Source organism: Palaemon carinicauda, chromosome 45 (genome assembly GCF_036898095.1).
Source record: "Palaemon carinicauda isolate YSFRI2023 chromosome 45, ASM3689809v2, whole genome shotgun sequence".
Lineage (NCBI taxonomy): Eukaryota > Metazoa > Arthropoda > Malacostraca > Decapoda > Palaemonidae > Palaemon > Palaemon carinicauda.
The window spans coordinates 30,583,319-30,595,441 of NC_090769.1; the positions used below are offsets into that span (position 1 = coordinate 30,583,319).

Genomic DNA, 12,123 nt, shown 5'->3' on the forward strand with positions numbered 1-12,123 from the left:
TTGTCCAAGTAACACACGCAGAAAGGAAGTTCCCCTAAGATGCTATCCATGAAGAGTTGAAAAGTAGCTCTAGTATTGCTAAGGCAAAGAAAAAAAAAAAAAAAAAAAAAAAAAAAAAGGCGTTAATGAATGTGTAAGTACCAAAGGAGGGGGTTATTGCTGTCTTGGGGATGTCTTCTGATCATGGGCACCTAATAATACCCTTTCTATTGGTCGAGTGGAGAACGCTTTTGCTCTGTGAGGTAACGTCAGTGATGTTGGGGAGGGTTTAGGGATCCGTTTCTGTCTGCATATTCAAACACCTGTAATCCCCACAAGAATGCAGGAAGCCATAATTCTTCAGGACGATATGTAAGGGTGACGACCATGGGCTTGAGGCCTTTTGGCAAAAGCCAATTTCTTCCATTTAGGTGAACATTTTTTTAGTGTCTGCCAAACGATCCGTGGCCAGGTGTCTGAATCTGGCAAACAGTGGGGCCTTGGTGTTTTGATATAGTGATAAATACTGTGCTTGGCAGTAACCGTGGGCGTTTGGCAAAGGTCATCATGGAAGACTTTTGGGTACAACGTGAGGAGGTGTTCATAGGCCTCCATGGGTGCCCTGATGTGGAATCCAGGGTCAAAGGGGGCAGGTTGAAGATGTCGATGAGTACGAGTCTGCATTGACCAATCGTCGATGGCACCCATCAACCAGAAGATGGATATGGGGTAGAAAATCTGCCCCGAGTATTTGCAATGTTATGTCGGCAACGGTGAATTTTCAATGGTATTTAGTGTTCCCAAATGATAGTGTGTGTCTCATACCTGTGGTTGGGGATATCAGATTCGTTGGCAGCTACCAGGTACACATCAGCAGGCTTAGAATGACTACATCGTGTCCTGAAGAGTGCCTTTTGTAGAAGGGAATGGCAAGCACCAGTATCTATCAAAAACCACACACCCATACCTGTATCCTGTAAAAGAAAAGTTTTGTGACAAGGGACGCCAGCTCCTCAAGCGATGGCCTACTTTTTTTTAGCCACTGACCACCGTCTGCACATGTCTCCGCAGCAGACCGAATCTGAAGTGGTTGTAGTATAACTGGGGCTGATGGGCTGTCAGTAAGTGGTTGGAAAGGTCGTTAATTGGGGCGTGAGAGAGGGAAGGTATGTGTGGGTGGGGGTTGGTTTTGTCGCCGCTTCTTCATGTCACTTCATGTCATTGGGACAGGCTTCTGTGTCTCACCACAATCACGTCTACTTCGGTCAGTGTTGAGTAGTTGTGCTCTTCGTCAGTAGTGGAGGCATTGATGGAGGTCTTGAAGATGGCAACATTGCTGCCTTCATGGGTAAGGTATAGACGTCGGGGATGGCAGCGCATACAGGTTTAGGTAGGCATCGTACCTAAAGGGCATCAAGTAGGCTTACTTCCGGATAGAGCCATTTGCGGCATGTTGCAAGAAAGCAATACTGGTCATTTCCCTGAGGTCGAGCAAAACCTTTGGTTTCCCAAACGGCTGCTGCTTGAGTGAGTCATACCCTTGGTGCGAAACTGAAATTTGAGGTGCTGAAACCAAGCAAACTCTTTTTTGTTGGCGAAGGGCGGCAGTTTCAACAATGCAGCATGGGTGGCAGAGTCTGGATCGATGGTCGGCTTCGTAACAAGGGATGGGCGGCGGTGTAACAAAAAAAGTCGGTGCGGAGCTGATCACTCTGGAGGTCACCAATGTAAGAGGTGGTTGTTAGGTGCTAACAGAGAGGCGAGGTGAAAGCAAGTTCAGTTTATTTATTTATTTTCTTTGGATATTGCCTGGCCCTTACCGCCGGGCTTGGGCTCTTGCACACTTGCAGCCTGTAGGTGTTTGGTTGGGTTGTTAGGTAGTAGGTGATTTAGGTTGTGGGATGATCTGCAACTTTTAATTTTTGGTAGTTTAGGATAGGCTGTGGGTTAAGGATGATAATAAGCAATTATTTCTTTGCTTATTTCAGAGGCGCCCCTGCTTCTTTTTGGAAAAGGAAGAAGGCGACGGAGGGGAGGAGGCATCCTCCGCAAGAGAGCCCATTGGAGAGAAACAGGTACAGCAGTAAGTCCCGATGAGTAGAAGAGCTCGGGAAGGAGTTGGGAAAGGTTCAGTTAGAGATATTGGTATATGAGAAGTAAAAACTTCCTCAGTAGCTTAAGCTTAAGTTATTAGAATGAGCAATAGTATGAAGTTTCAGCTGAGTGGGAGAGAGCTGAGACAGAGAATTAGGTTAGCAAATGTGAGTAGTAGAGAAAGGGTGGAATAAACATTCCTGTACCTGAAAATACTAGAACAAAAATAAAAATAAGATTTTACATCATTGTTGCCATTGAGACGTCTGTGCTTTCTGATTTGCTGTTTGGTTGAGAGGGATTCCTGAACTTAGAAAGATAGGAGAGAGATTGCAAGTGGAAGGAGAGCTAAAAATAGGTTAAGGGGTTGTTTAGGTTTCCAACTAGTACTCGTACTACGTTATCTTGGGAGGGGAAGGGTAGCTGCAGAGAAAGGCTGAGAATGTATCAGCATTGGCAATAAAGTGTTTTGCAATTGCTGTCGCAGTTACAGGATTATTAGGGGTGAAATCCTAAGTAGGCTTATTTCTTGACAGTGCAATAGGTAGTGTTGCAGAGGTTCGTTGGTTACTTGCTGACAGTTGCTGCACGGTCTTTCAAGTCTGTTATGCTGCTGGGTTCTCGTCATTGTCCATGATGATTTGCCAGTTGCACAGATGTCCCAGTCACAGTCTGCAAATAATAACTGCAACCTGATGAGGTATTTCTCATGCAAATGGATATGGTATTAGATTTGTTGCTTCGATGTACCATTTTGCTGATCTGGATCCATCAAGGAAGGCTAGTCTTTTGCATATTGCAAAAGGCTGCCATTCGATTCTTGATGGTTTTCAGTGAAGGTTGAAGTGTGATACTTATTGTTTGGCACATTAGGGCAGATTTGGCTAGGTGATCGGCCTCGTCATTGCCAGTGGTTCCAGTGTGACTTGGGACCCAATTAAGGGTTATTTGCCTGTTGTTGCTTTGGTGAGCTAAGGCTAAATAATGTATTGTTGTGATAAGGTAGACATTTTCAGTGGGTTCTTTGTTGCTGAGAGCCAAAATGGCTTCCCCTCAAATCTGTATGGATTGTTGTGTTTCCTTCATGTACTCTGGGTGAGTGTTTTAGGGCTTTGGGGATTGCCACTAGCTCGGTTTGTAGCGTGTAGGCATGGTTTGAAAGCCTCCAATTTTCTCTGTAGCCTGATGGAGAAACGACTGCAACTGCTGCCGCAGGAATATCACTGTCAAGTGACCCATCAGTATAGTAGATGTTGTGAGCTGAGGTGTTGCTAATTGCATTTTAGCTGCTTCTGCGAGTTGCTCTGGCGTGCAGAGAGCTTTGCTTGCTGCTGGAAGGATGGTGAAGTTCTACTGGATGGGGTCCAGAGACCACGGGACAGGAGTGATGTAGCCATCATGCTTTTGTTGCCCCCTTTGTCTTGTAGGCTTCATTTTGCATTTGCGTTCTTATAAGTGTGTCCAGCAGTCTCTTTGCGTGTGAATTTGGTGGGTCGATCTCCTCCGCCAGAGGGAGAAGTCTTTTAAGTCTATTATTCAGAGGGCAGTCTCTGTTTGCTTTGATTCACTTGAAAATGATACTGCAGTTTCTGATGCCAATCCTGGCTGAAAGGGAAATTAGGTTAGTATCGGCTCTTAACAAGCAGAATCTTGTCTGCATTGTTTTGTACCACACTTTTAAGGATCCTATTTGAGGTTCACTGAGTGAGGTGAGTGTAGGTGCTCCATAGTCGATGTGAGATCGAATTGCTTGAATGTAAAACAGTCTTAGGAGGCTGTTTGATACTCCTTGTTTGAGGGAGGTCATTCATTTCATAGATGAGAAACGAATTTTTGTTTTCTCTCCGAGGTGGGTTACTTCGTTGGCCGGTGATAGAATTTTGCTGATTACTCTTAGATACATAAATTGACTCGCCCATTCTATGGGTTCACCCAAGAAAGTGAAATTCTGAGGGTTTTGTGAGAGTTTGATGGCCATGGCTTTGGTCTTGTTGGTGTTGATCTTCAGGCCAAGGTCTTTGCATTTAGCCTGGATTATGTCCAGTGCCTTTTGGGTGGTTTTTCATGTGTGTGCTTTGTGGGCAGATGATACATGTCATCTGCATATATGAAGATTTCCACTCCGTTTGGGAGGTCTAGAGTGGCTAGATTCTCCATAAGTAGACTGAACAGGTGGGGGCTTAGTATGCCCCCATGTGGCGTTTCATTTCCTAGGGAGATGAATTCGGAGGCCTTTCCTTGAAAGGTGACTGGCTTCTCGGTTCTGCATGTAGTTCCGAGTCCAGGCCAGTAGATCTCCTTTCACTTTTTTCAACAAGTGTGAAGAGGATGGCTGGGGAGCTAGCTAGCTCAAATGTTTTCTCCATGTCAAGAAAGATGACAAAGGCTTTTTTTGTCGTTGATTGTTGTGAGAACATCTGTTATACATTCTTGAGTGCCTATGCCTTTCCTGTAGGCATACAGGCGGGGATGTGTAGTGGGCCTATTTTCCATTGAAGTCTGTTGAGTACCATTCGTTCAGCTACTTTCTCAGTGCAGCTAATTAAAGCTATGGGTCAGTCAGTAGGTGTCTGGTTCTTTGGGTTTTGGGATAGGTTTTGTGTCTTCTTGATTCCATGTTATTGGGCAGATTCTTTCAGTGTGTGTTTTGTTGATTAAGTGCAATTACACCAACTTTGCGCGCTTCCCATGTTCCTTAGCATACTGTATGTGATTAAGTCGGCTCTAGGTACAGTGTGTTATTCCTGATTGGGAGCAGTGTTTTCTGCCTGTTTATGGTTTGCAGAGGAAGATTTTAGCTCGGTCAGCAAAGTTATTTGCAATCCTCTTTGCTTCTGTTAATGGGTCAGGGTGGGTGACTCTGGGTGTGCTGTATTTCCCAGAGATCTTGTTGAACCAGCCCCATATCTTTGCTAGAGATGTATTTAAGTTGATTTCGTGGCACCACGAGTACCATTTATCTATTTTCACTTCCAGTGTTACCTGTAAGGAATGTTTGGTGATTTCAACGAGTAGGTCATGAAATTCATCAGTTCTGTGTCTTCTGAAGAGCCTTCTGGCTCAATTGATTCTTGCATTCATTTCCTTGATACTTTTCCTGAGGCATGTATATACTGGCAGCGGAATCTAGTTGTTTGTTGAAGTCAAGTGATAGGTTGGAGATGTCATTGTGAGGGTTCTTGATATATTCATGAGCCCATTCTGTCATAGCTTTATCGAATCTTGCCCAGTTTGCAAGGTCTGGGTTCCACCTTGTCGGGGGTGGAGGATAAGGGTATTTCTCCAATTTGAGGTCAATTTCTATGGCAAGGTGATCACTTGTTAGCACAGGATGCAGTTGCCATTTAGCACCCCTTTGGATGGTTCTTGACAGGAGGGTCAGGTCTAGACGACCGCCCCTTAAATAGGTTGCTTCTGACACATTGTTAAGCAATGTTACATCAGGATATTCTTGCTGTAGGGCATACAAGTGTCTGCCTGTCTAGTTTGTTGCTGATGTTGAGTTCAGAAACGGGTGGTGAACATTGAAATCGCCTGCAATGATTGTGTTGTCCTTAGAGGCGGCAGCAAAGAGCTCCTCTGCATTGTTGCTTTTGGTTGGAGATTTGTAGACATAGTGGACTGTGAGGGTTGTGGCTAGCAGAGATATCTGTACTCTGAGTATCACTGCCTCTGTCTCACAGTCGATGCTTTGTACTCTTTTTTCAGGGGATACTATTCTTGATGAGATTAGTTAATCCTCTTGTTGTTGGGGTGTACACTTTGTATCCTGAGAATGAGATTGGTGTATTCTCATTTAACATGGTTTCTTGCAGCACAATGATGTCTGAATTTTGCACTGAGGTTTGGGATTGTAGGAAAGCAAACTAGTTTCTGAGTCCGCAGGCATTCTATTGGGGTACTTTCACTTTAGTGTTGCTGATAATTTCTTCGTTGTTGAGTGTGTTTATATTATGATTGTTTGCTGGAGGGACTATGAAAGGACTAGGGCTCGGAGTTCTTGACGTTATCAAAAATAAAATCGTCAAGGGATTGTTGTGAGAACTTAATTTTTTGTGACTTAAAAAGTTGCAAAGGACGTTTGAAATGACTCCTATGAAGGCAGCCATGGGGCAAGTGATGGGGTCCTAATCGTTCCATTCAATGGCAGGTGGTACTAAGGGAGTGGAGGGGCATGAGGCGCTTGAACGTCTTCTGACAGCGGGAATAGGGAGACTGAGAAAATCACTTAAGGAATTGGTGGTGATGGGTCTGTGGGTTTCTGGTATGAAGGAGGATGAGGATGGTTGTGGTCAGGTTTGCTGGGAGGAAGTGGAAGGAGAGGTGAATCTTAGTGGTGAGGGTGTGGTGTGGAAGGAGTATGGAAGGGGGATCGTCTAGACTTTGGAGGATGTCTTGGAGGGGGTTGAGGTTTTGGTTCTGGGAGAGGACGTGGAGGAAGGAAAGTTCGGGAATAGCATGTCTGGAAGGATTAGGATTAAGTCGGGAGGTGCGGTTGGTTTGAGGTTGGTTTGTTCGACAAAACTGTAGGTTGTAGTGGCGATCTGCTCCCTGGAGGTGAGCGATGCGCTTAAGTCTTGCAGGGCATCTCTTCTGCCAAGCATGGTGAGGTCCTCGGCAGTTGGGGCACTTGGCAACGGTGTGGTGTCCGGCCTTGAGCCTGGCAATGCAATGGGCTGTGGGGTGCTGTCTGCTGCTGCAAGCTGCACAGACCTCCGGGCCTGTGCAGTGGCTTCTATGGTGTCCAAACTTCTGATACCTGAAGCATCTGAGGGGCTCTGGGAAGTACTCCTCCATGTAGAAGGTTCCCCAGTGGCCGAAGGAGAGCTATGGAGGTCGTTGTCCCTTGATGACTGCCTCCAACTTGTGGGATCTCCTTCCAGCTTTCCCTTCACATCTCTTGGCTGAGAGAATGGAAGGTTGGTTCAGCACAGGTTCAAGTGGAAGATAGAGGTCGTAGATGATGAAGATTGTCGTCGGCTTGTCTGCAGGGTTAAGGTGTAGGACAATCTCTTGCTGCTCAAGGAAGTCCTTGGTCTCATTGTCCTGGGCAGAGATGACAAGTTGTCCTCATCAATTCGGCCTGATTGTCATGTTCAGGTGTGGATTCTTGGCCTCCATGGCGGCTATGGCAGCATAAGAGGTCGTGTTGGGGCCAGGAGTAGCCTGAACCTGGTTGACTGGTTAGACGTGCTGTTGGTGGTCTGCGTGGAAGTGGTTGCTGGGTAGGAGGAGTGGTGGTGTCCTGGTCATCATCTTCTTCAGCTGCTTCTTCCTGCTCCGCCTCTTCTGTGTGGTCCTTAGGTGTATCTTGGATTGGTTCCATAGCTGGTTGGGTGGACGAGGCAGGTTTCTTCTCGTGACTCCTCAAGGTGAGAGTTCTCGGCTTCTTGATACTTCCATTTTCCACTCTGGCACGAAGGGAGTCGGAAAGGATGGAGGGGGACGAGCCCCTGGCTGCCATCGCAAACACGATGGTAGCCTACAGCTTTGTCGAACTGCTGTTAGGTTTGGTTTATTTTCTGTCTCAATAACACAAAATAGTGTTCTAAATGCGCAGTTCAAATGAAATACTCGAACTAGCTAACACTTGGTCGGAAAGTCCACGGACAGGGCACTGAAAATTTCAGCTACTCTGCTGTAAATTACTGTAAATTAACAGATAACGAGCTTCTATACAAGCAGTCGAGTGCAAGAATGTCACAAAGATTCAAACGATCTAAAACGTTCAATGGCAAGCTTAAACAGGTTGTTCTATCATCAGTGTGGGAGAGAGCAAGAGATTAAAAAAAAGGCAATAGCATTACACTGCATGAGCATGAAACACATGGGGGTACAATATCTATCTCAACATTTAGCAGTATATGTATTTTATATATAGTGTGTGTGAATCTATACATAAGCGTGAATATGTTTCTCTTCCAGAGTAAACCCAAAGTTGAAGAGAACTTATCACAACAATTCACCAGGAATATCAAAGATTACTTGGTACTGATACTGAAGCGGGAATACCGAGTGAAGATTCTCATTAACTACTTCTGCTGGTGCGCTGTGTCTATGGTGTACTATGGCATTTCACTGAACTCAGACAACCTTAGGTAAAATTTTAGAATTTTTTTTATTTAAATTCAAGAAAACCTATTGGGGTTTATATATCAATGATAATGTTTACGCTGTTTTTAGATGACTAATTTCATGAATAGTATTCATATTATATACATTTTTGTATCAATATAACATAACAAAATTTTATATTTTATTAATACTGAACTAAAACTTTGCACTTATAATATATTCTTCAACCATCTACATTAACAAAATATCATGTTCTGTGTATTCATATTTTTCTGAAAATATCCTTTATTATTTACATATGCTCTTTATAAATCTACTTCATTCTTCCTTTCCATATGGTCTTTACACTTCTACTCCATACAAATATCACTAGTTACTTCACAAATGCTCATCTTTTCAGCGCAGACCTTTATTTGTACATGGTCTTTGGAAGCTTGGCGGAGTTTCCGAGTTATTTCCTTGCCTGGGTCTTGGTTGCTTATATCGGCAGAAGGATCAGTCTGTCCCTTTGTCTTTGGGCGGCCAGCATAGCTATCTGCGTCGTGAGCATCCTTTTAGCCTCGATGGATGAAGGTATTGGGGAATAAACTGTAACTCGGGCATTTTGAAGGGATTAAATTAAATCCTGAGGGTGATAGCTTCTGTTTTTCTTTTTTTTTTTCTTCTTCTGGAAAAGTCGCCTGATACCTTTGCAATTAGTATGTGGTAAAATAGCCTACTGACCAAGTCCAAATATGAATAATTTTCAAAGATTTTTTTTTTTTCAAATAGCCTCTGATAGACAATTTCAAAATATATCAAACATGTCTGCCTCTGTCATGAGCAAAGCTAAACATTTAAATCATGTGTGTCCCTTTCGTATACTTTATAACCATTGGCATATTTGCTAAAACACTTTAAATTAACATGATTCATTGCCTATTTAATGATAATGGAATTAAATTGATTTCAGTGCCATCCGGTCTCATAATGCCATTCGCCATGGCAGGAAGGATCGCCATTTCGTCGGCCTTCGTCATCTGTTATATGTACACGGCTGAACTGTTCCCGACGCGATATCGCTCGCTGGCCGTCGGGCAATCCAGCGTCATGGGTCGAGTAGGGAGCATCGTGTCGCCGTACATTAATGATATTTTGGTTAGTGTGATTTACATTTTTAATCTATATATTCTGCTAAAAATCGATATATGTAGGAGAATGATAGTGATAACTGTAAACCAAACTGAAATCCTGGGTAGTACCCCCAAAAACTTGTTAAAAGTCCCCAGTTTTGTATGCCTGACTGAAATTTAGAAGCAAAAGCAATAAGAAATTGCTTCCCCAAGATACAAGTTTACTGATGCAGCAATCTTTTTCATTAGGAGGTAAGGCCATCAGTGCATTTCACGTGGTGATCTGTACGAACTATTAAAGAATCTAGCTGCACCCATTAACTTTTTTACTTTACCTCTATTCCCGATTCCTTTTTACTTTTACTCCACAGTACGACCGCGAAGTTTCCCCTAAGCACAATGTCAAATGACTAATTTTATATATCAAACAAGTAATTGACGATGTTGACCGGTATAGATAACTGTTCTAGACATTTTATGGTGCCTAAGATAAAAGCATCTGCTATACAGTCACACAAGAAGCTTAGAACAACAAGTCCTTTTTAATGTTAGAAATGACACTAATAAAATTACTGAAAAATCAAAATTGTTATCAGATAAATTTATTGCTTTGTTATCAAAATGATTAATTATCAACAGCCATAGTTGCTAATATGGCGAAGCTGTAATAGAAATAGGGATTAATAACAAATAAAAGATGCCAATTATTTTCCCAACAAATTATAAATAACTTTGATATAGATTTTGTTAAACAAGACTAAATTGCTGCGGTATATAAAATCAATTCTAATAAAACTCGCATTCATAAGAAAAATTCTTTTGTTAGACATAGTATTAAGCAAGAGTTTAAGCCAAATGAATTAGAGGATTCCAAAGAATGCAAAACCATTGCTGTACTGATGCATTACCAATTAACTTATGAAGGGGTACGTGTCGTACCACCAGGCATATTTTATTGTGCTAAGCTATAAGGCAACCATATTTCATACGTAGTCTTTTCAGGAACAGCATCACTATTCCAAACAATTTTTAGATATTTTTCTTTTTAATTTGGACTTCTATTTTTTCTCCTTTAGATCAGAAGTTCTGACCTATAAAGGCCCACTAGATTTTTAAGAAGTTGATTTATCTTTTATTAGAAGGGACATTTATTTCCTTTGCCTGTAACGACAAAAATCTAATAAAAATTGCATTTCAGGGCATAGTGGTCGTCTGGGCACCTTCAGCATTGTTCACCTTGAGTTCAGTCCTATCAGCCGCCCTGTGCCTTTTCCTGCCGGAGACAAGAGAATCCATCACTGAAGAGAGAGCTTTGTCCCCAAAGGATGACGAAAAAGGGAAATCGGGGAAACTCGAACGCAAAACGGAGGAACACTGTGTGAACAGTGGTTTTCAGGATGATTGATACTTTTGCTAAATCATCGAGATTATAATTTATTTTATCACTATAAAACTATTTTATTATAATACGTGTGATCTCCAAAACAGTGTGCTTGGGAGAAAAACTGATAAATAACCAAAGACAGAGTAATTTTATCATGTTATGTATATGACAATAACAAAAGTCGTTTAATATATAGCTGCTGTATATAAAAAAAATTATAATATCTCTATAAAGTGGAATTGGTAACCTAACTCCTGGTGCTTGTGAGAGGCCCTTTTATCAGTGGATAGGAAAGTAACTATCCACTGATAAAAGGGCCTCTCACAAGCACCAGGAGTTAGGTTACCAATTCCACTTTATAGAGATATTATAATTTTTTTTATATAGGAAAGTAACTAAGAGAAAATTCAACGGTCGCCATTGCACTCTTATTTGAAACAACCTTTCCATATGTGGATATCAGCACACCTTAATATTAAAATCACTTGGTACTCTGTCTTTGATCTTAATCATTCTAAATAAAGTATTTATAGTTCACGAGAAACTTTGTGACGTCAATTTATAAATCTGTGTATTCTTGGAGGTTTTGGCAGCGGAGTGACCACACAACGTAAAAACCAGAGTACGTGGTTCTTGTATTGACAAAATTTAATGCCATTTATGAGTAATGTTATTGTGAAATGCCTGTATGCAGCAAACGTCATTGTGACATGGCCGTGTGTAGTTAATATATTGATTTGATATGCCTGTACCCGGTTAATGTTAACGTCACATATCTTTTTGACGCTGTTACTGTTTTTAGAATGATATATTGTTAATTTATTCTCATCATTTATTTATTTCCTTGTTTCCTTTCCTCACTGGGCTATTTTTCCCTGTTGGAGCCCTTGGGCTTATAGCATCTTGCTTTTCCAACTAGGGTTGTAGCTTAGCTAGTAATAATAATAATAATAATAATAATAATAATAATAATAATGTTATTGTTAAATGCCCGTGTGCGGTTAACATCATTGTAAAAATCCAGTATGAGGCTAATATCACTGAGAATTTCCGATGTGCTGCTCAAGATCTACATATATTTCGAAATACCCTTATGCAGCTGATGGTACTGTGAACTTTTATTTTCGTAGAAAATGTCAACATAGAAAGCAATATCTAGCAACGACAGCACCACGGGCAACATAGATCCCGTGAACTTTCTCATTTAAATGGACATGGTATCTTTCAAATGATCGTGGTGACTTACTTGTAATTTCAGGCTCTAAATATTTTTTTTTTACTCCCATCAAAAGCACTGATGTACACTTCTCCGTTACAGTGAGGCACAAATTTAGAATGTACCACAGACGAAGAGCTGTTCTTTGCAGTCTCATTACTAGTACAAACATCAATCATAGGCGATGTATCAAGGTGCACCTTATTATCACCAAAAGGGCGGCTACAGGCGCAGTAGTCACCCATAATAATTCTGCCCTAAAA

The 12,123-nt window shown here is 41.9% G+C and overlaps 1 protein-coding gene across 1 annotated transcript in view; it reads left to right on the plus strand.

The window, feature by feature from the left end:
* Window positions 1-10,843, plus strand: part of LOC137634965 (organic cation/carnitine transporter 2-like) — a 31,565-nt gene extending 20,722 nt beyond the window's left edge. The window contains exons 9-12 of the mRNA XM_068367532.1: window positions 7,999-8,171; window positions 8,549-8,721; window positions 9,101-9,285; window positions 10,459-10,843. Of these exons, the coding sequence (XP_068223633.1) occupies window positions 7,999-8,171; window positions 8,549-8,721; window positions 9,101-9,285; window positions 10,459-10,665 (738 nt within the window). The 3' untranslated portion in view covers window positions 10,666-10,843. The remainder of the gene's footprint in view (window positions 1-7,998; window positions 8,172-8,548; window positions 8,722-9,100; window positions 9,286-10,458) is intronic.
* Window positions 10,844-12,123: the final 1,280 nt, after the last annotated feature.